This window comes from Lissotriton vulgaris, chromosome 12 (genome assembly GCF_964263255.1).
Source record: "Lissotriton vulgaris chromosome 12, aLisVul1.2, whole genome shotgun sequence".
Lineage (NCBI taxonomy): Eukaryota > Metazoa > Chordata > Amphibia > Caudata > Salamandridae > Lissotriton > Lissotriton vulgaris.
This window is the reverse complement of record NC_141700.1, coordinates 727,473,293-727,500,152: the sequence shown is the minus strand read 5'-3', so window position 1 is coordinate 727,500,152 and position 26,860 is coordinate 727,473,293. Positions and strand designations below refer to the sequence as shown.

Below are 26,860 nucleotides of genomic sequence, written 5' to 3'. Positions count from 1 at the left end.
GTCATGACCCGCCCCGCTCATTAGAACGCCCGCGCAGGCGCGAAATCAGCGCCGCACAGGCGCAGCGGCCGGGCCATGACGGAACCGCTCCGTCATCAGCACAGCTCAACTGTAGCTGATGACGGAGCGGTTCCGTCATCAGCATGGAAGGGGTTAACAGAACTAAACAGACCGTGGTTCAACCAGAACTCATTCAAAATTTGTTTATGAATACAACAGCAAAATTACTGTACATAATCAGATCAGCAAATAGAGCATTATGCAGGTTCCAATTACAATTACAAAAAATGGTTCATTTCTATCACAAACCTCATGGCATTATAACATGATTCGGTGTTTAAGACGGAGGTAGGAGTTGCCAAGTCACCAGATCAAAAGTCTAAAGTGAGGCAGTGGCAACCCTGATGGTGATTTTAGCGGCCTCTATGATAACCATAGAAAGCTCTCAAAGTGGTAGGTGTGGAGAGCAGACTTCAGGCTTATGTTGAAGGAGTGTAAAGCAGCTTGTTTTGCCACATTTAATCGACAGTGTAGATTAGATGAAATAGAACCACACAGTGTTTTATAAAATAAGCTATTTACTACATAACGCAATCGCCAACATATTGGTATGTCTCCTACCCCAAGATATCAACAATACACACAAGAATATTTTAAAATAATCAGGTAAGCAGCACAAATATACTCCGGTCTCCAGGGGGAGACCAAACCATATACTAAGAAAGTGGAACGCGAACTGCAAAGGAGAACAAGACTTGGACCAGAAGGCTCAGAGGGGCTGGGGAAACTAGGAACCACGCAAGGAAAGTGCCCAGGAACCCCAGAGAGGATGTGTGCTGAGTGAAAACACAGCTGCGCACGCAATGGAATTCAATAGAGAAGTCGCAGTTTTAAAGAAGGACGACCCTTCCCAGAGGACCCAGAAGAAACCCTTTGCAGGATGGAAGGTTGGAGAGCCACCCCACTCGTGGATGCCCCAGGAACCAGGTTACCTGCACCAGGTAAGTTGGATGCATATGGGTGAAGGGACGTCGAAAACTGCAGTAGAAGACAATGGAAGAGCTTGAAGATGTCTCTGAAGAAGCCTATGAATGAGTCTGGTGGAATCTAAAGTGGATTCTTGATAAGAAAAACCTGCAAGCAGAGGAGACAGAGTCTATGCCACTCAGAGGTTACCAGGAGGCACAGAAGCACAATGCTCACTGATGTAGAGAGGTATAGGAGTAAAGACGGTGCCCTTGTCACTGCAGCTGTGAGGACCGGGCGACGCTGAGGAAGACCAGGTGCCCTGCATGAGCTGTTGGATGTTGGTGTTTAGATGGTCGGTGTCCAGAGGGAGCACCAACAAGCCTTGGTAGTCACAAATGGTATGGAAAGTGAAAAGATCCGAACGTTGGGAACTGCAGGTCCAAGGAACTGCAAGGTCCAAGGGAAAGCCAGAGCAGGCCCAGAGTAAGCAGGGGAGCCTACTGAAGCAAAGGAAGACCCTCTAGAGGACATACACTGTGCCAACTGGCACTAGGCAATATTGACAGGGAGTATATACACATGACAGGGCCAATCGGGCACCCGTCACACCTTCATAACAGGTAAATAATGAAACAACCAGTAAATAATGGTACAGACACTTTTGCACAAATCACATTAGGCATCATCCTAAAACATTATAGCATGACATTAGGCATAAACCACAGTATGCAGCTTACCAGGCATAAACCACCTCATGCGCTAGCATTAGGCATCACCTTAGGCCTAAACACATAAATGACCCCAGGCCAACTGGCCTTTCACTGGGGCTCGGATGCTCAATAGCCCGCTAAGTTGGGGTTCGAAATAAGGCCTCTCGAATGGCCACCTAGCTGCCTCGACAGCGAAAACACAGTGCGCAGATGCGCTGGAGCCTGGGGTGCATCTCACCAATTCCTCAATAAAAGAAATGGCCCCCAACGTTGCAGCTGCCCGCGCTCTCACAGTGCAGCTGGGATAAGCACTGGCACTCACTGTGCCCCGAGAGCCCCACTGGGACTCTATCAATAATTGACTACTACGTTGCAGCTGCCCGCAACTGCGGTACAGCTGTGCTGATAAACCGGAAGGCATTGGTACTGATGTGCCTAGGAAGCACTACCAATGTTCAAATTGGCGCCCCATTCACTGTGCTCGTCTAACTGCGTGGGAAAGGCACCGGCAATGTGCAGACAATTACACTGTCTAGGGAGGCATGTGTTGATATGGGTATGGTGTTAAGAACACCCAAATTACTAATGAATTTCTTATTTTAAATTAGAGTAGATTATTAATTTGGGCAAGTTGAGGTTTTGAAATAAATGGACAAAACATAGTTTTATTGATACTTTACTGAATATTTGTCACTCCGCTGGTCTTGGGAAAATGATTGATGGGTTTTCCCCAGGTACAAAGGCTGATGGTGAACAATATTAGATTGTTAGGCAGGATGTTGATTCATTGGTATGCAAATTTGCTTCAGAATGGTATATAGGCAGGCTTCTAGATTTTTGAACCGTATGAAACTGTAACCATTAAGACAATATGGTTAATGACCTTTGTTCATTATGTTTTTCTTCCTTTTACTTACAGCCCGATGATGTCCCCTGACGGACAAAACACGTAGGCTGTTAAGTTTGATTGTACATATGTGGTGTTTCATTTTTTGATGAATTCGATTGAAGTATCTCTCTGAAGAAAAACAGACATATCAATAAAGATACTTAACATGGTCGATATACAAAGAAGCTTGCATCTGGATTGGAATTTCTTTGGACTCTAATATTTGATTGTTCAAATTTTGGGCACATTTGTGCTCCTCCAGCTCGATTTTAAATTAAATAACCCAAACAGGTGTACACCAATCTTGCCATGTTTATCACAGAGAGCAAACACACTTTACACTGAACAGCAGTGCTAAAGTGCCCAGAGTCCTAAAACCACCAACACTGTGTCAGAAAAAAGGCTAGGAGGAAGGCAAAAAAGTTCAGGGATGGCCCTGCAAAAAGGGCCAAGACCAACATGCCCCGTTATATAAATCATTAACCTATGAATGAGTTTGGTGTGAACCACTATCTTTTTAACCAATTTATGATTTATGTAGCCAAAAAATAAGTCTTGCTTCTCCACTCTTTAAAATCTTAAATGACAAGTTTGTGTTTTCTTGCAGTCTTTAGGCTTGTGGGATAGATGAAGGTACTAAATGTGAGGGTTATTAGTGTGTAACCTTTTCCCACAAAATTCATAGAGTATTAAAAAGGCTCTATTTAGAAGAATCGGGCATCCTGGATTACTTTATGATTAAAGGATTCTGAATTGCCTTATTACAAAATGTATATTTTAAGCCTTGAATTTTGTAAGATAACTTATCGGACGGGATGTGAATACAGCTCCATAGGGCACTGTTTATACACAATGTGCAGTAGAAATCTCAAGGATGGTGGTCTTCAGTTTCTGGTCTCTGATTGGCTCATGCTCAGCTCTTTTTCAAATGTTACTATGCTACTTAACAACTATGGTTAAAACCACCAAGCTATATTTAACATGGACTGCTATCATAGGGCTACTGTGGGACTCCCATCTAGATGACAGGATGATTTAATCGTGGAAGTATAATAAAGACTCAATATTGGAGAAAATAAAATTACCCACTAACAGTTATTTTTAAAGAGGATTGACTCATCTGGGTTTTTCCCTTGGAATTCAAATCAAGAGTGTAGTATCTTGTGAACTGATTTCCAACGGTCTGTCTTACAGATCTCGGGTAAGGTAAAGATCCTCAAAAGGGCAATTAGAGCTACCTTACCTTTAGTAGAATGGACTTTGGGTGTGCCAAATGAACAAGTTACTTATCTTCGGTAACGATATATCTGTAAGAAACATTAGTTAGATTCCTTACCTTAGAATATCCCCAGGCGTCAGACTGGATCCGGAAAGTTTTCGTCAGCAGTACCCCTGTGCATCGGTAGGCGTCGTCTGCGGCTCCACGTCCGACATCGGCGTCGTGATCGCCGGGATGACGTTGGAGTACTTAGAGCCGCCCTCGCGCGTGGACGTCAGTTCTGTACATAGCTTTCCGCGCCAGGAAAGCAGAGCCATGCAATAAACAGACACTGGTGCCATGAAAATAGGGCCCTCAAAGGGAGATACATTAACCCTAGATATCGGTTCGCAGAACGGGGAGGATGGGTGGGGCGGTAAGGAATCTAACTAACTAATGTTTATTTCAGTTATATCGTTACCGAAGATAAGTAACTTGTTCATCTGAAAGAAACACATTAGTTAGATTCCTTACCATAGAACAGATACCCCAGCAATACCAACCCCAGTGGTGGGCCTGCGAACCAAGATCACACCAGGAAGTCCTGGAGAACGGAATGGCCAAAAAAGCCATCTCTCCGGACTTGACTGTCCAGGCAGTAGTGCTTGGCAAACGTGTGCAGCGAAGCCTACTTAGCTGCCTGACAAATGTCCTGCAAAGGGACTCCCCGAACCCGGGCAGTAGAACCTGCCGTGGCCTGAGTGGAATGGGTACGCAGCCCCACTGGAGGTTCCTTTATAGCCAAGGAATAACAGACCTTGATCCACAAAACGACCCACCGAGAGAAGGTCCGCTTGTGCACCGCCCTTCCCTTCGTAGCGCTCACATAGCCAACAAAGAGTTGGTCGTCCATCCGAAACTGTTGAGTGCGGTTGAGGTAAAAGGAGAGCACATTTGGTTCCAGACGGTGGATCCTCTCTTCCTCTTTCGAGGGATGCGGATGTGGAAAGAAGGTGGCCAAGGTAATGGACTGGTCGCTGTGAAAGGCAGTATTTGAATTTAAAAGTATTTGTAGAGCGCACGTTTACCTGGCGGTTTCTTGGCGCTGGGGGAGCAGACCCTGGGGAGCAGAAAGAAAGGGAGCTAGAGTGGAAAAGCCTGAGAGAAAAGTTTTAAGCACCCTTCTGAACTCAGAATATGTCACTTTTGACCTGATGGTGAGAGGAAGGGAGTTCCAGAAGGCGGGGGCAAGGACAGAGAACTTCATACCCCCCAATATGATCTTCCTGAACCGGGGGACCGAGAGGAGAGATAGGGAGGAAGAGGCAAATTGTCTACTGGGAATGTAAGCCTTGATTTTAGAATTGATAAAAGCTGGAGCGGTCCCAGCAAGGGCCTGGAAGGTCATACATCCCATCTTGAAACGGGCACGTTCTCTAATGGGAAGCCAATGGAGGGATCTAAGTAGCGGGGTGACATGATATGACTTGGGAAGACCATAGGCTAAGCGGGCGGCTTGGTTTTGGACCAATTGGAGATGCCGAAGGGCGTAGGCAGGAACCCCATTGTACAGAAGGTTGCCATAGTCCAGGCGTGAGAGGACCATGGCCATGAGGATAAGTTTAAGAGCTGTAAAGGAAAAAAAACTTGAAATCTTACGAATGGTGCGTAGGGCAAAGAAACAAGAGGAAACCACCATGCTAATCTGGGAATGTAGAGTGAGGTGTTGGTTGAGTATTATCCCTAGTGTTTTGACTGAGAGAAGGTGAAGGGGGAGGGCCAAGGGAGGGGGGCCAAAAACAGTAACAACCTTGGGAAGAAAAGAAGGACGAGTCCTCAGAACAACCTTGACCGGATGGACTGTGAGGAAAGGGGGGTTAGAAAAAAGGGCCTGGAGCTCACGCAATCTTCTGGCAGAAGTGAGGGCAACCAGGAAAGCAGTTTTGAGAGTCAGAAGACAAAGAGGGCAATTATGAAGAGGCTCAAAGGGAGCGCACATCAGCTAAGTAAGAACCAGGTTCAAGTCCCACTGAGGCATCACGAAAGGAACAGAAGGGAACATGTGTGTGATGCCTTTCAAGAACCTATTTACAACAGCGGACTTGAAAAGAGAAGGCTGATCAGGAAGCCTCAAGAAGGCGGAAACATCTGAAAGATATCCCTTGATGGCGCCCCGAGCAGAGCCCTGCAGGGCCAGGGAAAGAAGAAAGAGGAGAACCTCAGAAAGAGGGGCGGAAAGATGATCCACAGCTTTTGCTGTGCACAATGCCACAAATTTGTTCCACGTGCAGGCATATACCGTTTTTGTGGAGGGACGCCTGGCTGCCAGAATGACATCGCAGACTTCAGGAGGCAAGTCAAATGGCCTCAACTGTCGCCGCTCAATCTCAACGCATGTAGGTAGAGACTGGTCAGGTTCGGGTAGAGGACCGTACCCCGTTACTGTGACAAAAGGTCCTCCTGAAGAGGCAGACGAATCGAGGGATCGACTGACATACTGAGTAGCTCGGGATACCAGTATCTTCGTGCCCAGTCTGGAGCCACAAGGATGACTTGGGCCCGGTCGCGCCGGATCTTCAGCATTCTGGGCAAAAATGGTATAGGCGGAAAGGCGTACAACAGACCGCAACTCCACTCGCGACAAAAAGCGTAGCTGAGCGAGTGCCGCCTTGGAAATTCCAATGCGCATAACTGATGACATTGCACGTTCTCTTCGGCGGCGAATAGATCTAACCAAGGCTCTCCCCATTGCTGAAAGAGACCTTGCTCCACGTCAGAGTTCAGATGCCACTCGTGACCCATCATGCACCGGCGGCTGAGTTCGTCCGCCCTGGCGTTCAGGGAACGTGCCAGGTGTTGAACCACCAGTGTGACGCCCTGGTGTTCCAGTCCTGTCCAGAGGCGCAGAGCCTCCTGGCAGAGGGTCCACGACCGCACCCCGCCCTGTTTGTTGCAGTACCACATGGCGGTGGTGTTGTCCATGAACACCTGCACTACACTTCCCTGGACAGAGGGAAGGAATGCCTTCGGTGCAAGCCGGATCACCTGCAGCGCCAGAAGGTTGATATGGAACCGGGACTCCGCCGGAGACCAGAGGCCTCTGATCTCTGCCTCTCCCATGTGGCCCCCTCATCCCAGGAGGGACGCATCCGTCACCACTGGGTGCTCCGGTTGGGGAAGGGAGAGGGATATGACACTGACCCAAATCGCGGTCTGTGAGCCACCACTGCAGCTGATTTGCAATGCCCTCTGAGATCCAGACGTGGTCAGACAGGTTGCCCTGATGCTGTGCCCAATAGAACTTAAGGTCCCACTGCAGAGCCCGCATCCGCCACCTTGCATGATGTACCAGCAGGATGCAGGAGGCCATCAGCCCCAGGAGCCACAGCGTCAGCCTGACCGAAACTCGGGATAAAGGCTGAAAGATCGGAATCTGAGCCTGAATATCCCAAACCCGCTGCTTGGGAGGATAAACCCGAAACTGCGTCGAGTCCAGAACCGCTCCGATGAAAAGTGTGACTTTCGCACTTTGATGGAGAACCCCAGCGAGTGCAGGAGATCGTCCGGAGGTGGGAGAAGACTATCTGGGGCGAGCCCGCCTTCAACAACCAGTCTTCGAGATAGGGGAAGATTGGAACCCCTAATATGCGCAGATGAGCTGCAACCACGGCCATCACTTTCTGGAACACCCGAGGGGCACTGGTGAGGCTGAAGGGGAGCACGGTAAACTGAAAGTGCTTGTGGCCTACCATGTACCGCAGGTAGCGCCGGCAGGACAGGGATGTGGAAATATGCGTCCTGCAAGTCCAACACAACCATCGAGTCTTCAAGGTCCAGGGCAGCCAGGACCTGAGCTAAAGTCAGCATCTTGAACTTCTCCTTCCAGAGGAAGCCGCTGACGCTCCGCAGGTCCAAGATAGGGCGCAGGCCCCCTTTGCCCTTCTTGGGAACCAGAAATTAGTGGGAGTAGCAACCACGTCCTACTTCCGGCCCAGGAACGCGCTCAATGGCCCCCTTGGCCAAGAGGGCCGTAACTTCCTCCTATAGAAGTTGCAAGTGATCCCCCGACATGCGGTGGTACTGTGGTGGCATGGCTGGAGGGGTCGCCTCGAAAGGGAGGCAGTAGCCCCTTTGGACGATTTACAGCAACCTCCTGTCCGAAGTGATGGTACGCCAGTGGAGTAGGTGATGGCAAACCCTGCCTCCTACTGGCATTGAATGGGCCTGAAAGCTCGGACTAGGAAGGCTTTGAGGCGGATGCTGCGGGAGTGGATGTGGACTGACCGGGCCTCTGTCCCCCTGCACCGCCACGGCAGTTACCACGTCCGCAACCACGTTGAGGTTGGTTCTGCAGCCTGTGGCTGGCCGAACGTGAGGGGGCGCCCCTTCCTTGGCCACAAAAGGGACAAAAAGCAGAAGTATGCTGGCTCTGGCCCCAAGGCCCAAGGACTTGCCCGTAGCCCTGGAGTCCTTGAAACGCTCAAGCGCACTGTCTGCTTTGTCGCCAAAAAGGCGACAGCCATCGAAGGGCATGTCCATGAGCGTGTTCTGGACATCCCCGAAAAAATGGCGGACCTCAGCCAGGCGTGTTGACGAATCGCCACCGTCGTGGAAATCGTTCTGCCTAGCGAGTCCGTTGTATCAAGTCCACATCGGATGGGACACTGTGCTGCGTCCCACCCCACAAAGAGCCTGGGCGAGCCATGTCTGGGCCTCCTCCAGACACGTGAGGAAATATAAATTTTATGGTCAAGAAATGTTCCCTAACGTGTACCCCACCGTCTCCATGTACGAGCTTAAAGTGCATGTAACTTCCCTCCTGTGCCAGCTATGAAGACGCAAACACATTTGCGTCCAACGTTAACATGTCCTCTTTCAGATCCACCCTGAATGGGTCGGATATTCCGTTCCTAAACATGCCTTGCCACCGTCTTTGTATGGTGCATTTTCATGTATTCCTGGCTCTGTGCGAGTTAGGCCCTGTTTTCTGTCCTCAAGCCTCTTTTCAAACGCATCTCTGCCTCCTGAAACTGCAAGGTGGGATGCCCCCACCCGTGAACTCTGTCCTACTCCCTGCGAGGCGAGCGGAGCCTGGCTCGGCCTGTCTGCCTGCCAAAGACAGTATTTTACCTTCATGTTATCAGTATAGCCAAGCTTAGCTTCCCGAAAACACATTCCAGTCCAGCAGAATAGATAAACAAACCCCCGGCTGCAGAGCAAAGGGCCCGGCCTCTCTGTAAGTAATTCATAGCTCCAGTTACCATGGTAGGACCATACCCCCTCGCTTTACACACAGACACGTAGGCACATGTGCACGCACTCATAGTCAGTATAGGATAGCCTCTGCCCAAGAGACCTTTCTTTCTAGATAGTATGGTTCCCAAACATCAGATATCAGATATGATATAGGAACGAGTTGATCTGACATGCCAGACTTCTGTCTCTTTCCTCTAGTGTAAATGTCAAGTCCCCTGCACCCTCCAGTTTCACGTCAATCACACGTCATGCAGCTGCGCGCGCATCCTAGCTACCGATTCCTGCTGACTCTGCACTATTCTGTCATAGAGCCACCCACTTCTGACACTCACATGTGACATTTCTAGAACACACCTCTGTGCACGCCTTAGTTCACGCCTTCTGATTACGTATTGCTAACACGTGTGTGTTCTTATCTTGTTTCTCTCAGCTGTTACGCCTTCTGCATTGACTTCTATTGTGTATATTAAGTATAAAAGTAATGTAATGTCAATAAAGTATGCTCTATCCCTTCCTGAACCCCAGTGGTGTCAGGAATCCGATATCCGGTTCTAGAACCATTCCTTTTTAAGGAATAAAACCCCTAAGAACTCTAACACCACGGACTCTGCGTCTTTCTTTCCGATTGAGTTATTTTTGTTTAAGTACTTACCTGCATAGAAATTAGGACGGTAAATCAAATATTTACCACACACGGAGGCAGCATGTCCGCCACCATATCCCACAGACAGTGGGTGTAATGGCCCAAAAGGCATGCGGTATTAATGGACTGCAACCCCACGCTGACTGAGAAGAACAGTTTCTTCCTAAACTGATCAAGACTTTTGGATTCCCGATCCGGGGGAGCGGTCAGAAATGCGGTCTGGGACGTAGAGGCATGGATCACCAGACTCTCGGGGTGAGGTGTACGGACAGAAAGCAGGGGATGCCCAGAGCCGGGCGGTGGCGTAGGGCCATGTTCCGATACACAGGAGGCACTGTGGAGAACTTGGACCAAGTGCCCATCAGAACATCAGTGAGGGCCTCATTGAACGGCAGCATGGGCTCCAAAAAAGCTTACTGGCGGATGAAGCACCTCGGTGAAGAGATTAGTCCTCATGGCCGGAGCAGGGAGCTCAAGAGCCAAGGCCTTGGCAGCCCTGCACAACCCCACACCATATGTAGCACCCTCCTCCGTAGCCACAGAAGGAGGAGAGATGAAACTAGTGTCAGGCGATGTGTCGAGACCACTGGCCAACCCCAGCTCATCTGCCCAGTTCTGACTTAACTGGAACTGCTGTGCCAGAGGTTCATCAAACCTCCACCCAGTCCACCCCTCATCAGTGTCTTGATAAACAGGCACAAAGGACAGAGCCGGTTCATAGATGAAATGCTCACCCACAGGCGCCAGAGACGGTGCCAGCGGCGCTGTTGACACCGGATACGGACCGGGGCTGAAACAGAGGCCGTCGTCGTCCAAGGAAGGCGCCGGGAGTGGCACCATAGGGTCACGCCAGCGAGTAGTGCGGTCGACTGGCATCGACCAGGATCCAGGCCCGGATCCCAGGTGGTCCTGCGGCGCCGGGACCTAAGTCGCAGATGGCGCCGAGGCCGAAGCCGCCGGCACGCCATGACCCCCAGTCTGACTCGCGGGGCCCGAAGGCGTGCCGGCGGGTCTCGAGGGTGGAAAGAGTCCTCATGGCCATGAGGAAGTCTCGAATCTCGCCCGACATTGCATTGAGCCCAGGGACCGGAGGGTGTGGAGCTGGATGCAACACCTGCGGCTCCGGCTGAGCCGCGTGGGTGGTGCCACCCAAACCCTCGTCCGAGTCGCGCGACCGGCAAAGAGAGTCAGAAGAGCAATGTCGCCTCTTCGACTTCTTCTTCCTATGCCTCAACTTACCTGAATGCGAGGGCTTGGAACCCCACTAACGGTGGTGGCTATGGCTCTGCGACCGGTCCCTCGACTTCCTCCTCAAACGGGACCTTGAGCGGCGCAAACCGACTGTCGGATTTCAAGAAGCTTAAGGGACCGCTCGTGACTAGCTTTCGAGGTCAAGGCCCGACAGTCTGGGCACGACTTGTCGTCGTGGTCAGCCCCAGGACAGTAGAGACACCGGTGGTGGGAGTCGGTAACCGGGCATCCCTACTGGAACCAGGAGTCGAAGTAGACTCGAAAAAGATAGTCAAAAGACCAAAAGTTAGTCAAAAAGTGACTAAGGGTACTAGCGCTTTACTGCTGCGAAAAAAGAAGAACGGACGTCAGCGCGCGAGGGCGGCGTCTAAGCCTGGCGATCACGATGCCGAACGCGGATCCGCAGACGACGCCTACCAACGCGCAGGGGTACTGCTGACGAAAACTTTCCGGATCCAGTCTGACGCCTGGGGATATTCTAAGGTAAGGAATCTAACTAACGTGTTTCTTTCAGAAAAGGTTTTATTTGCTAACAGGTGACAACCTACTATGTAATAACAATTCCTTCTGAGACAATTTTTTTTTTTTTTTTTTTTAAAGAGGCTTAAACTGTATTAACAGGCCCAAAGTTCACATCTCAAGATATTGATCTATGGATGTGTTTTGTTTTAGAAGGACAGAATGATAATCAAGTTGAGTTTGACATCATTTCTCTAGATTAGAAGGAAGTAATCTTAAAAAAAGTGATTAGAAAAACAGCCTGATTAACATGAAAATAAAAAAAACACTTTGGGAAGAAATTGTACACAGTCACAAATAAGGAAGCAACTTTTCATGGACTGTTGTAGAGAGGCTTATGTATAACTCCTTGGGGACCCATGAGCTTTGAAAGAACCACACTGAATTGCCAAAGGAAGCACTGCATCTTTTTGACAGTTCAGAGGATCGATGTTTTCTATATGCACCTAATGCAGAACCACATCCACTAGAAAGGATAGGGAGGTCCAACGGATAAGAGTATTACTTCTTTTCTAATGGCCATATAAAATTAAAGAATGGTAAACTGGGGTAAATAATCTGGCCCTTGAACTTGTGGAGGACAGAGTCTTCCATGTGAATCTCATGTGTGAATGCTCATAAATGTTAACTAGACTAGTATACCTCCACCACGACTTCACTTGAAGTCTGGGATCTTCCTTTTCCGGTTGCTGTCTTTTTTGACCAGTTTTGCCACCTCTTTTCTGTTGAAATGCCAGCTTTATTCGACAAGTGCCCTGAGTGAGGTAGGAAGAAGGCTAAATCTGACCCCCACAGAGTGTGCACACTCTGTCTCCCTTCTACCCATGTCCCTGACTCCTGTGATATCTGTCACTCTTTCTCCAGGAGGACCATGCATGACTGGGAGAAGATTGGTCTCCAAGGCCTGGAGCAGAGGAGACATCAAGAACCAGGTGGGACTTCTGGGCATGGAGGGACTGTCATCGTCCTCTGCCCATGCGTCGGCCTCTGGGGGACTCCCCAGAGTCCAGAAAAGGCCCAGAAAAGGCACCGGTCCCGGTCAACGTCAATGGCTTAGACGTCGGCGTCGAGAGGTATGGCTACCATCTGCTCCGTCGACCCACGGCTCTGTGTCGAAGCGAGGTCGACGTTCAGCGTCGAGAGGTAGGACGTCGAGACCTCGGACGAGGTCAAGGACTTCACCGGCGTCGACACACCATCGACGTTGTGATGAGTCCCGAAGAGCCAGGCGCTTGCCGTCGAGGCGACACCGCCGTTTGCCTTCAACGTAGACATGAAGATAGACGTCAAGGAGAGAAAGATAGTCGTTGAGGCGAAGACGCTCGACATCGGGGAGTTTGTCCACGTCAGGAAGATAGACGTCGCGAAGAGAGAAGTCAAAGAGGTCGACGTCGAGGAGGGAAAAGTAGATGTCGAAGAGGAAGTTGAGGCCCAGAACGGTGTCTAGTGCCTCTGTGGTCAGTGTGTTACGTCATCGGCGAGTCCCCAGTCGCAGCGGCGCTGGCGGTCGCGCTCAGAGAGGTCTGCCTCCAGAGCATCCTCCCCGAGGCCTGCTCATAAGAAGAGGCGAGTCCTAAGGTCACCGGACTCTGATTATTCCAGGACCTATTCTCTTTCAAGGCCGAGGACGCCTACGCCTCCTCCTCTTCCGCAACTTCCTCCTCCGTCACCACCTCCTCCTCTTCCTCCGCCTCCACTTCCACCACCTCCTCCTCCACCGCCTCGACCACCACAACTGCAACCTTTGGTTCCGGCTCAGCCGTTCCGTTTCCACAACCTCCTGAGCCGGTGGCTCCTTCAAGGCCCAGAAAGCCAAGGTCAAGATCTATAGGGAGGCATCGCTCTCGCAGTGAGCGTAGATCATAGAGGAGGTCATGTCATCGCTGGCGGAGGAAAAGGTCACGGTCCAGGTGCACGTACTCGTCCAGTGACAGGAGATACTCCCCCACTTTGTTGGACTCTCCTCCTACGATAGTGTTACCAGTGGATGACATTGTGACTTTCTAGGATGTACTTCTGCGAGTAGCAGCAAAGTTGGAGATCACATTGACTGTGCCCACCCCCGTCCACTTCTGTGATTTTTGAAACGTTGCAGCGCAGGCCCCTCTCTCGAGCTTTGCTGCCGTTTGTGCCAGGACTGGAGGAACCAGCCATGGAGCCGTTTCTGATGCCGGCCTCGGTGAAGTCGGCGCCGTCTCGACTTCAGAAAAAGTATAGACCACCGGAATCTGATCTAGCATTCTTAAGAACAGATCCTGTACCGGATTCTGTCATTGTGACAGCGGCAAAGAAACAGCACTCTACGGTCCCTTGTCTACGGTCCCTCCCGATAAGGAGAGCCACCAAATGGATTCGGCGGGAAGGAAAGTCTGCAGTACAGCTGTCACCTTGATGAAAGCGGCGAGCGCATCGGCGCTTTTGGGTCGGTATGACCGTTCCTTGTGTGAGTCCCTGCAGCAGTTCATTGGGCTCCTTCCGAGGGACAGGAGAGATGACTTCCAGGAGATATTGAATGAGGGCATGATGGTCTCAAATCAGGTCATCAGCTCGACGGCAGACGCCTCTCTCCTGGCTGCTCATGGGTACTGCCATGGCATAAACTTGAGACGCCACTCCTGGTTGCCCCTGAAAACGCTTAAATCAGAAGCGCAACAGCGGATTGCTAACTTGCCCTTTTCTGGATCTACCCTCTTCAGGACTCATGCGGACGAGGGGATGGCCCGCATGAAGGCGGAAATGAAAACGTTAAAAGCTGTTGGTTTGGAGAAACTGAAGGAACAGCAGAAGTCCTTACGCCCTTTCCAGAGGCGTTACCCTTCCCAGAAATATCAGCGAGGGCAAGGTCGCCAAGCTGGCCAACAGCAGCAGCAACAACAGCAATACCAGCGTCAGCCGTTCCAGAAACGTCAAAGGGGCAGAGGTGGCCAGCAGGCCTCCTAGGCGAATAAGGGCCCAGTCGGGTCTAAGCCCTGAGGAGTTACTTCCCCCTCGTCCATTACCCGCTCCGGTGGGGGGAATCATACAGAATTACTCAGGACAAGTGGGTGCTGAATATTGTTTGCAATGGATACAGTCTTCACTTTGTCAGCCCTCCTCCAGCTAATCCGCCAGTTTGTTCGCAATACCAGCTGCGCGAACTTCAAGCGGAGGCAGATACCCTGTTAAGAAAAAGGGAGATAGAAGACGTCCCTCTGTCTCAAAGGAGAAAGGGTCTATACTCAAGGTTCTTTCTGGTGCGCAAAAAGGACAAAAACGTGTTCAGGCCCATTCTGGATTTGCGACAAGCAAACAAATGGATTCGTAGGGAGAAATTTTGCATGCTGTCCTTGCACCAGATTTATCCTCAGTTGCAGCGAGGAGACTGGCTTTGCGCAATAAATCTGCAGGATGCATACTTTCATGTGCCCATTGTACGTAAACACCGGAAGTTCCAGCTCTTCCTGGTCGGCACCAATAACTATCAATACACCGCACTATCGTTTGGTCTGAAGTCTGCACCCAGGACTTTTTCGAAATGCATGGTAGTGGTGGCAGCGCACCTGAGAAAGAACAAGGTGTTTGTCTACCCATACCTGGACGACTGGCTGATCAAAGCCTCCACCTTCCATGAAGCGCAACTGCATTTCAAAAGGACGGCCGTTCTGTTGAACCAGCTGGGTTTGCACATCAACATGTCTAAGTCCGTTCCGACTCCTGTTTAGTGCATGCAGTACTTAGCAGCCGCCATCAATACTCTCCGACCAAGCGTATCTCCTTCAGAGGAGCGACGCTTATCGATCCTTCGGAAGGCTCAGGCACTCATGTCCGTTCCATCAACAACAGTGAGGATGGTGTCTTCTCTTCTGGGGTGGATGGCCTCTTGCATCTTTCTCATACCACATGCACGCCTCCTCATGAGATCGCTGCAGGAATATTCACAAGATTATGACTATACACAGAGATCCCCTACTACAGAAAGAATTTTTTATATACTCGAAAACAATATGTCATACACTACAATATACACACAGTAATTCATTGGCGAGAGCCCACTTTACTTTGTTGTGGGTTTTAGAGTTTGTTCTCAGTTTTTAAGTTTCTAGTTCCAATGTTAATTTCACCAATGTGAATCATTTAGTCCTCTGCTGGCCTTCATCGAGCACGCAGCCCCATCCAGTCTTTGATCTTAAGTGAGAACCACACACTGGCTGGAAGTGTAGCGGTACTCTCGCTCCAGTCTTAGGAGTTGCAGCTATGGCACCCTCTGCCTGGGGACTGGCAGCCAGAAGGGTCCACCTTTGCTCGTGGTCCTCAATGGTTACAGCATACAGGGTGAGTTGGGTGTTAGAGGTCACAGGGTCACTGTAGGATTTACTCAGGCAGCAAGTTGGCCCCGACTCCACTCTCTTCGGTGGGCAGTGGCTTGGTACGCTTTGGGTCACAATATTCATAATCACAGTGCTGCAGTTCATTCAGGCACATTTTTCAGAACCGGTCATGTTCAGGTCCACAGCAGTGCAGCCAGCTTTGAGCACACACTAGGGCTGTGCCACGGCACAGACAATTGTAGGCAGGACAATAATGCTGTTCAGCACTGCACTATGCCAATCACTTTCTTAAGTCTCATGAACAGACAGAGTTCCAAGGAGAGCTGTTTCACGACCTCGTGGGTATTCAGCAGCTCTTGCAGGGTTTGCAAATTCCTTTTCGCTTTCTTCTCATACAGGTCAGCTTCCAGACTTCAGATTATTTACCCTCATCGAAGGGAAACAGGCTGTTTAACATATCAGCTCATGTTGCAAAGCAGTCCTCAAACCAAGAAAGGGAAAGCTCCTCAGTGTAATCTAAAAGAAACTGGAAATGGAGTAACAAGTGGGTTGGCACTCCCATTCTTCCTTAGAATTCAGACCATTTTGTACAGTATTGAGGTAGGAAATATACCACTGTTTGCGCGCTTTGCGTTTGGAGTGGACAATTCCACACAAAAAGAGGTGCGCAGGAAAGTGTAGTCTCGTGCCATATTGGAGGTAAATATATACAGGAGGAATTACTTTGAATATAGGCTGCAGTATTAGTGTATATTCACTTTGATTAATTAGGACGCTGTTTTTTCCTTTTTTGAATGTAGATATTGGTAATTCCAGTACCAGTTGGAAGCTACTCCTGGAGGCTTTTTGCGCCCTGGACATTCAGGTACACTAGCACGACCTGCTCTATTGTACATTTCAACCTTATGAAGGAAGTAGAAATATAGGTTGTTGTAATTATGAGATTTGTTTGGGAGGCCTTTTGTTCCCCCCCCCCCCCCATTCTCTTGTAAATAGGACTTTTAAGCCTGCTAAGTTATATCCACAATATGGAGTGCATGGGTGATTTTTGATATATGAGTGATGTATCAGTGTGGGTGTGGAGACTAGCAATGGAGGCTTTATGCCCTTTGCCTCATAGATGGCATGTTTTAGCTCGCTATTTGTATCAGATGTGTGTGATGCAGGGTTATGTGTTGATGAATGCATTATTAGTATTGAGGTGGGTACCTCAATGTATCATCAGTGTGTGGAACCTTTGGACAATGAGGTTGTATCAAAGACTATTAGGATTTATGCAATGTTTTAATAATCTATTTTTTTTTAAATCGTTTCTTTTTATGTTCATCTGTTACAGATTATAATATTGTTATTTGGAATTTATGTTGTTTTCCTGAAGAAGATGATGGTCATATACTAGTGCCCACCGAAACGCGTTGATGCTCTTAGAAGAGAAAACTACGTAAAATCTAAGGGGACAATTGTATCGGATAAAATACCTGGAATAACAACAGTGATTACAATTCATTTGCGCTTGATTTAGTTGTGTTTCTCTGCAAATAGGAATCATTTTTCCTTCTTGTGTTCCCAATTTTGTGTAGCAAATTAGTTTCTTTATCTTAAAAAACTTTGGTGTATAAATGTGACTAGACTTTTGGTCTGTTTTTTATTGTTGATGTAATTAATATTTTTACACTGGTTAGGTAGGGACTTACATTTACATGACATATTGTACACTGTGATTTACATAGTTCCTACGATTTTCTGAATACATTTGCATCTTTTTAACCAATGTTTATATTTGTTTGATTAAGTTTTCTCTTTGTTTATTTTCATCTTACTGGTGTATAAAAGCTGCACGTGGCAAAGTGGTGTGAAGAGTGTGAATTTGCCCGAAGGGGATTCTTTTTGTGACTTTGGTGTCCTTTAAACTCCAACTTTGTGTAGAAGGAGTTTGCTCACAGCGGGGCCATTTATAAGTTGGAGTACCCACAACAGAGACACAAAGAGGTGCAAGCATTCTGAGTCAGGTTGTCAACAGCCATGCTTAAAAGTCACCAGTAGGGGCGACATATCGTGGAATTGACCTGCCCCCTCTGCCTGAAGAGGACATCTGAGTGGCATCCTCCGCTTCATGCTGTGTGTCCTCTAAGTTCTTATTGCCTGAGCATGCTATTGGTCCATGGGATTGTGTATTATGTATCTGCTGAATCATGGGCTGTACTTTGAAGATTGACCACTGTCTGCATATTGTTTAGAATATTATTTTACCTGCATGTTCAACAGGGCTCGTTTATTTTCATGGAAATGGTTATTGCTGCACATATTGCCCGATGTATTGCAAAATGACCTAATAAAATTTGTTTTTAAAAAAATTCACCAGTAGGAGAACACAGTGTGGGCTCACCTAAAAGACCCTTAACACACTTTACTACAAAAACTACAGTCGCACCCTTCACCCCCACCGACAACATGACTGTGCTCAGAACGACACATCTGCAGCTCCTCCAGCAAAAGTACCTAATTGAATTACTAAACAGAAGCAGCCTCTTCTTTCCCCACTTTAGTGTCTAAATCCCCTCCCACCAGATTCAAGAATGTAAGCAATACACTTGCACTGTCTAGGAAAAATAAACCTCACCTCCATCTTGTGCACACGAACAGACCAGAGGCTTTCAAAATGAATCAACAGGCATTCATTCCCCTCTTTCACTCATACACAATGCAGGTCACACATTGACATGCATACAAATATGAACATGGAAGTTAGCCCTAAGATCTGGGTTAGAGTGTAGCAGCAGAACTTTCCTCGAGGCCTCCACTCCAGTGAGACAAAAAGAAAATGTCTGGTCACAGCTAAAGACTCACAAAACTTTATGCTGTGACCAAAATCAAAAACCAGGATACCAGGTACTCGCAGGGAGGGCAGGGGAACTAAACTGTACACCAAGTAGCAGACATTCTCATCCCAACACTTGCAAATAGATTCAAAATTGAATGAACTTCAGAAATGTCTTCATTTTTTTAATCTGACTCCTTTTTACAGTATAAGGACTTAACTCAAGTATAAAGAAATGGGTTTCCAATCGAATTTGATCCCTGTAGAGCCTTGAAATATTTCAAATTTCCATGCTGCAGGGATAACAACTAGCTGTAGAGCATTGGCAGTAAAAGTTTATTACACTGTCAAGCAGACCTGCCACTCTAAATTAGTTCACATTGAGAAATCCTGAACAACCTGCATTGAAAATCAAACTAATTCAGGATTTGAATCTAGATGGACACAACACACATTTTTATCCACATTATATTATTTTTGGCATTCCTAATATTTGATTTCCAACAGACCATGGTGTATAAAATTGATGGTCAAACCACAGACCCTTACGGAGACAAGGAAAATAGCAGGAGATATGTGAATAGGTCAATGTTCTATACTCTAGTTCCATGTAAGCTTTATCACAAATCTTTAGAGATTAGGATTTGTTATAAATCAGTTTTTCCCTATGCATTTTATATTAGCACAACATCGTACCGCAAAGAAGTCAATCCTTGTGAAAAGTGAGCAATCTAGATTGCTGTGCAACCACTACTTGCAATCACCAATCTGCCTCCTGTCTGACAACATGTATATCTTTGCCTCACTATATCCCAGAACGATTCAGAAAAGGGGGTGGTGATGGACAGAGTATCTGAATTAAGCAGAACACTCGTACCCAGTCAACAGATCAGGGCTTGATCCATCACCGTTTTTTAGCTCACTGCACCATCCCAGCTCAGAACCTGGCTACATGCAAATTAGTCTGTCCCTGGCCCAGTGCATCATGGGAACAGGGCAGACCAAACAACCAAGCCAATTCTTTTACTGGAAAGGAAACAAGCTTCCGGGGACCGGTTTCTGGCATTACAGCCGTCTTCAGCCCTGCTTGCTTGAATCCTGATGGTGCAGTGAGCAAGGGACTCACATCTGAGTATACCCTTCACTATATCCCAGAAGGCACAATAATCTAAACTGTTCCAAATCACCCAGTACCATTTTCTACCAGTTCAATGTTAGGGAATTAATGAAACAAAATAGGATTCATGATTCTGAAAAATGTTCAGCCCAGATGCAATTCTTTTGGCCAGGCAAAGGTGGATTGTTTGTGTATCTCACAGATTAGAAAAAGCCTTGAATCCAATAGGTAGATGTCCTAAATATGCCAGAATTTTATTAATCAGTATGCCTTTGTATGAATCTTTTGGTTTGTCTGTCTTAGTTCTCTTTCCTGTAGTTGAAGTCACAGCCCTGAGACAGTGAGGACGTGAAAAATGTATTGTCATTTTTCTTTTTCAAACACAATGAACAAAGATAAGAACAAAGATGAGAACAAAATAAAAGGGCAGCCTGCACAAATGCCTCCATCAAATATATCCGATTCCAATTCACAACATAGTTTTTTTTCATAGTTTTTCATAGTTTAGTTTTTTCATAGTAGATTTCAGTGCTGAACTGATTACAATGAGCGATATGAACTAGAAGAACAAATGTTACAATTTTCGCATTGACTTTTTAGGTGCTGTTACTGTGCATCAACAGTAGCATTTGAAAAATTCCAGAAGTGTTTTCTCCCAAAGAACAATACTTAACTAAACCAAAAACATAAGCTCCAGGCTAGCAGCAATGTATCAGTCAATCAATCAGGTGGAAGCATCATAAGCTCTAGTATTCTTACCTTTTTGTTTAAAACACCCTTTTGTTGAAGTAATGGTGTTCTGCAGTCTATGGAATTCCTTTAACCCCTCCCATGCTCATGACTAGCTCAGCTCGTCATGAGCCATGGTTCCCATGTGCTCATGACGAGCTGAGCTCGTCATAACGGTAAGAACGCTCACACGTAGGGCTAATTGCCCTGCTGTGCTGAGCGTTCCGAGGAAACAGGTGTGGCTCGTCATGAACACACGGCCACCGTGGCTCATGACGAGCTAAGCTTGCCACGAGCTCCGGGGTGCTGTGCGCGCCCCCGAACCCCAGCACAGCGGGGGAATTACCCCTGCAGCCTAGGGTTTAACTGGCCTTGAAATGCTCTCCATCCCGGAAGCAAGAGCGCCGGATATACTCCTTTCCCACTCTCACCCAAAAGCAGGAGTTTAAACCTCAACTACAGAAAGCTTATCATATATTCTCTGCATTCACCAATTATGCCAGAGTGAATTTTTAATTTCCAGGCAACTGTGCTCCATATACATATAGAAACCTGGATTTCCACTCAGAATTAGTCATTTGCCAAAAAGCCTACACCTCACCTAGAAGGGATCATTTCAGTGTATCAACTAGTAGAATGTAAGACTCTCCTACAAGAATAAGATTTAATTTACCAATTGATATAATCCAAACAATTTGCCATAGAAATTCCAAGCTTGTGCCGATTTATTCCCATACATTAAAGTACTAATTAAGACCATCATCATCATTATCATCAATAGCCAACTTTAATTATAAAAATTCACAATCTGAAGCTTGATCCTAATATCTTCTTTGCAATGATATTAAAATCTCACCTTAAAGCGACTGGTAAACAGCTCTAGTTTCCCTGCCATATCCTTTTGGCTGTACAGGCCCTGCAATGCTTTCAGGCAAGTGAGACGCACATGTCCTTGCTGGTGAACAAGAAATTAAGTGTTACTTCAATTTTGTTATTATCTTTGGCACAATGATTGCTGTGATGATTCTGCATACTTCTTTATTTCCAAACACTTTACACTAATCACAAAGGGATCAAAAGCTACATTAACACATTGAACATTGGCATGATCTCTAGAAAGATCCATGTCCACATCCGTGAACATCGTAGGAACATTAGATGGTGTCATAACTACTAAAATGACCAAATCCTTTTCTAGATCACAACCATTCTCAAGATACTCGGAATGGGTGGCATTTGATTAGTTGAATTCCAACAAAAATCACATAGGAACAAGGATGGGTATACCAACACAAAACTAACATAAGTGGACTCAACAGACATTCCTTAGAAGTAACTTAATTCCATGAATTATACATTGGATACCCAGAACAGACTAGGTATGCTGCCCGACTTACTGCACAAATGCCAGGAATGTGCTCAAATATCACTCATATTTATGAGTATATTTACATCATAACAGAACCGGTTTTGTCCCAATACCTTGACAACCCCTCATAAAAGAAGCGTGTGTGTGTGAGCTTGTAAAATGTACTTGCGGTCACCAGTAGGTAGTTATAGTTAGGACCTAATGTCCATAGAAAAAGCGCTTTTTATTTTGCTAATAAGTATAGCGCTGTTTCACTAACCTTCACAAATATTTAACAACTAATTAGCCACTCATGTAAGCTGCTGCCCGGAAAGTTTTGGGGTTATGCATCAAGCGGGGGCTGAAAAAAAGGGGGGTCCAAAAACGATTTTCACTCATGGAATTTTCCATAGAGATTTTAGACATTACTACAGACACAACCGCTGAACAGAAAACCACCAAAATTTGCCAGAAAGCTAGATCTTGATCCAGAAAGAGTGCTTTTTAGGTCTCCAAAAGGCAATGCTTGGGCGCTCTCTTTGAGACATGCTGTATCTAGGATATGGGCTTGAAGAACAAGTTACTTACCTTCGGTAACGATATCTGTAAGAGACATATTCGTAATAGATTCCTTACCTTAGAATTACCCCCAGGCATCAGAATGAATGCAGAGAATTTTTTTTTCAGCAGTACCCCTGCGCGTCGGTATGTGGCATCAGTTGACTCTGCATTCGTCGTCAACGTAGTGATCGCCAGGATGATATCACGGTATCTACTTAGACGCCGCCCCTGCAAGCGGACGTCAGTTTTTTTACAGGACATTCCACGCCATAAGTGTAGAGCCATGCATAACACGGACCACTGGTGCACAAAACTAGGGCCCAGAAAGGGAGTCCCTTATTCTAGAAGTCAGTTCGCATAACGGGGAGGATCGGTAGGGCAGTAAGGAATCTATAACTAATATAGGTCTCTTACAGATATATCGTTACAGAAGGTAAGTAACTTGTTCTTATCGAAAGACTATTAGTTCAACATTACTTACCTTAGAATGGATACCCCAGTAATGCCAACCCCCGGAGTTGGGTCTGCAAACTAAATTCACACCAGAAAGAAGCCGTCTCTCCGGACTTGACTATCCAGCCAATAATGTTTAGTGAATGAGTGCAGCGATGTGGCTGCCTGGCAGATGTCACTGAGGGGGACTCCACGTCTCAAAGCAGTAGTGGCTGCTGTCGCCCTGTTGAAATGGGCGCGCAGTCCTACCGGAGGTTCCTTTCTCGCCAAGGAATAGCAGATCTTAATGCAAAGGACGACCCATTGAGAGATGATTTGTTTTTGCACAGCCCAACCTTTCTTGGCACCCACATAGCCCACAAAGAGTTGATAGTCAACCCGGAATTATTTTGTGAGATCCTGATAAAATGATAATGTACGTTTTGGATCAAGGCGGGGGAGTCTTTCCTCCTCCTTGGAAGGATGCTGGAAGAAGGTGGGTAAATTGATGGTCTGTCCCATATAGAAAGAGGTAACCACTTTGGGTAGAAAATAAGGCCTACTTCGAAGGACAACCTTGTCCAGATGGACAGCAAGGAAAGGAGGTCTCGAAAATAGAGCTTGCAGCTCACTCACCTTTTATTTATTTAGATTTATATAGCGCCTTATCACCCAGAGGTCTCTAAGCGCTTGTCCAGAAGTACATACTGAATATTCACAGGGCCAGAACACAATAGGACGAGCCCCAAGCCTCCCGGAAGAGCACGGTTTTGAGCATCTTCCTGAAAGGCAAGAGACTTGGTTCCTTGCGCAGATGTATTGGCAGGTTGCTCTAGGCCACTGGGATCGCATTGGAGAAAGCACGCCCTCCCATAGTTAATAGTCTGAAACGGGGGCAGACCAGAAGGGTGGCATCTGTCGAGCAGAGTGCCCTACTCGGGACATATGGGACCAAACGCGCCTTGATATATCTTGGCGCATTTCCATATAAGTCTTTATGTGTAATACAAAGGCCCTTAAACATTATTCTTCGCCTGATTGGCAGCGAGTGGAGCTTGTGCAACAAAGGTGTAACATGTGTCCTCCTAGGTTTTTTAAAGACCAGTCTGGCTGCATCATTCATGACTGTTTGTAGCCTAATAAGCTGTTGTTGGGGATGGCCAGCATACAGCGAGTTACCATAATCTAGGCGCGACAAAATCATGGCTGTACTGCATGTCTAAGGGTTGCCAGGGTCAGAAGTTGAGAGATTCTCCGGAGTTGTCCCAAAAGACATACACAAGTTAAGACGACTGAAGATACTTGTTTTATCTAGTCAATTTGCCATCTATGTAGATACCCGGACTTTTCACTGTCACTGCTGGTTCTGGAGAGGGTCCCAATTCCTTAGGCCAGAATAGATCATTCCAGGGGCTGCCAGAGATGGTAATCGGCAGCACCTCAGTTTTATCTGGATTTATCTTTAAGGAATTAGCGGACATCCAGTTGACCCTGTATTTCAAGATGTTTTGCAATCTCACAAGTGCCAAAGGTGAATCGTCAATTAGGATGACAATCAGTGTCATCTGCATAATTATAAATTTGGCATTCCATCTGATTTAGTGCCGAAATCAACAGTTGCAGATACACGTTGAAAAGGAGTGGTGAGAGTGCCGAGCCTTGGGGGACTCCACAAGAAATACCAACTGACGACACCAGGTCTGCCAGTTGTACTCTCTGTGAGCGATTTTGAAGAAAAGAGGTTAACCAGGCGTGCACAGTTCCCTGGATGCCGAAGTCCCCCAACCGCGACAACAGTTATCCATGGTTAACCGTGTCAAATGCAGCAGAGAGGTCTAACAGCACCAGGGCGCCCGGGATCTTTTTATCTGCTCTACATCTCAAATCATCAAGTACCAACAGCATCACCAGCTCCGTACTATGACGGGCTCAAAAACCCGCCTGATTCAGTTCTAGCAGCCCGTTATTTTCAAGGTGGCCGGAAAGATATATTAGAACATGTTGTTCCAAAATGTTTGCTAGGAAAGGCAGCTGGGAGATAGGCCTAAACTTTTTCAAGATCTTAGCGTCTGCACCAGGCTTCTTCAATAGTGGAATCAAGCGTGCCTCCTTAAAATTGGTGGGGACCTGTCCTGTTTCCAAGGAGCTATTGAGGAGGGAAAGGACATCATCCTCTATTCCTGGTAGTGCTAGCTTGAATATCCTGGGGGGGAACGGATCCGCCAAAGACCCTGACTTTACTCTCCCCGTTAGACTTGCCAACAGTTCCTTTGTGATCGGGGGCAGTGTTCTCAGGTGGTGGGCAATCAACGGGGCTGTCGGGGTAAATTGAGGCGGACAGTCAAGTCTTGGGGTGTGAGAAATTTCTGCTAGGAGATCCAATATTTTATTAGAGAAGAAAGCCTTAGATTTTTGACAATCGTCCTGTGTGAACGAGGGGCTCTGCTCTTTGTTTTTCCTTAGTTCTGTCAGGACTTTGAAGATCTCCTTCTGGGGGTCTCTAGCCGCCGCGATTCTGTCCTCATAAAATTCCGCTTTCCTAGACAAAATTGCCTGTTTCTAGAGAGCAATTTCCTGCACATACAGAGGTTCATACTCTCGACGCCAGGCTCTCTCAGTTTTATGCAAGGCTCGCTTCTTTAACCTAAGTATCATTGAACCATGGAGCCTCTATTCCCTTATCCACAATTTTCACCCTTCGTGCCGGTGCAGTAACTTCAATAGCTCTCTCAAATTTTGTCGTCAAGTTGTGACAGATAGCCTCTAGATTGTCCTCAGGCTGCTTAGGAGAGGACGAGGTCTTGAAATTCGCTATGAAATCCCCCGCTCCGATCTTGTTCCAGCTCCTTAAGACTTTCCACCCCGAAGCTGGCTTTCCCCCTTGCCCTAGAACAGCAAGCTGGCCCTGCAATAGATGGTGATCTGACCATGAGCAAGGTGAAATAACAATTGGGCTCAACTCTGGGGCAGTCATCCAGATTAAATGTAAGGTATAGCCTCTCTTATGTGTCGGGCCCACTACCTGTTGAACAAGACCAAGTGAGGTCATCGCCTCCTCTAGCTGGTTTGCCTGACAGTCTTTAGGAGATTTCTCCCAATGAAAGTTGAAATCTCCCATTACCATCAATCTTCTATAACGTGACCGGAGGTCATGAACTAGTTCAAGGAAGGAGTCAGTGAAACCTGGTGAAGTTCGTGGGGGCCGGTAGACTAGGAGTATTACCAAACATTCAGTGGCAGAATGGAATTTGACCCCTAGAAATCTGCATCCTCCAGACTTTTTACGCAAATCCTTTCTGCTTTAATGCAGCTGTTATATAGGAAAGCAACTCCCCCCCTTTCATGGTGCCTTTTCGATTTTTATGAATGGCGACAAAGTTTGATGGTAGAGATGCCACCAGATAAGGAGTAGAGGATTCTTCAAGCCATGTCTCAGTGACTCCCAAGATATCCAATTCCCCTTTCTGAAGTAGCGAAAAAATCTCCAGATTATGTTTTTGAAGAGAACGGTTGTTAAGTAATGCAAAATTGTGCCTCTCTGCTGGGGACTTTCTAGTAGTCCCATATTTCGGGGCGGTACATGAAGGGTTAAGCAACCCTTCCGGCCTTAAGTCCATGATAGTCCGATGGCTGGGCTGTGATTCACCCTGATTTAATGTCATGAGCACTGACCTAGAGTACGAGATGTGAGGGCCAGGTATTGTGGCCCCTGGCCCCAGCTGGGCGTGGACGGGCGCAGACGGGCTTGTCTCTGGCGCGCCTCCGGTGCGCCCGCTGTGCGCTTGCATTGTCTGACTTAAATAGTTGACAAGTGTGGCCGCCTCGCCACTAGAGCGCTCCCAAGATGCCGCCTGCAAATGGCAAGTCCTTCCCCTAAGATGGCGCTCAAAATCGGGTGAAATGAACTAAAGATCCCGCTCAAGCAGCAGGTGAGTATAGTTTTTTTAAATGAGAGTAGGCGAATGGTGGCAAATTAACATAAACACAGAAAATGTTTAAAATAAAATATCAGCTAAAATAGTGATGGCGATAGCGCACGTTTTCAATTAGCCCCAAAGCAGTGGTACCTTGTCCTGCGAGCAGAAGTGATGACAACCAGAAAAAGCAGTTTTT

At 47.2% G+C, this 26,860-nt stretch overlaps 1 protein-coding gene across 1 annotated transcript in view; it reads right to left on the bottom strand.

Annotated features, from left to right (window-relative positions):
* The window catches only part of STAG3 (STAG3 cohesin complex component), a 1,294,449-nt gene that overhangs the window by 718,309 nt on the left and 549,280 nt on the right, over positions 1–26,860 (bottom strand). Inside the window, exon 12 of the mRNA XM_086945989.1 lies at positions 21,263–21,361. Within this exon, the coding sequence (XP_086802115.1) occupies positions 21,263–21,361 (99 nt within the window). The remainder of the gene's footprint in view (positions 1–21,262; positions 21,362–26,860) is intronic.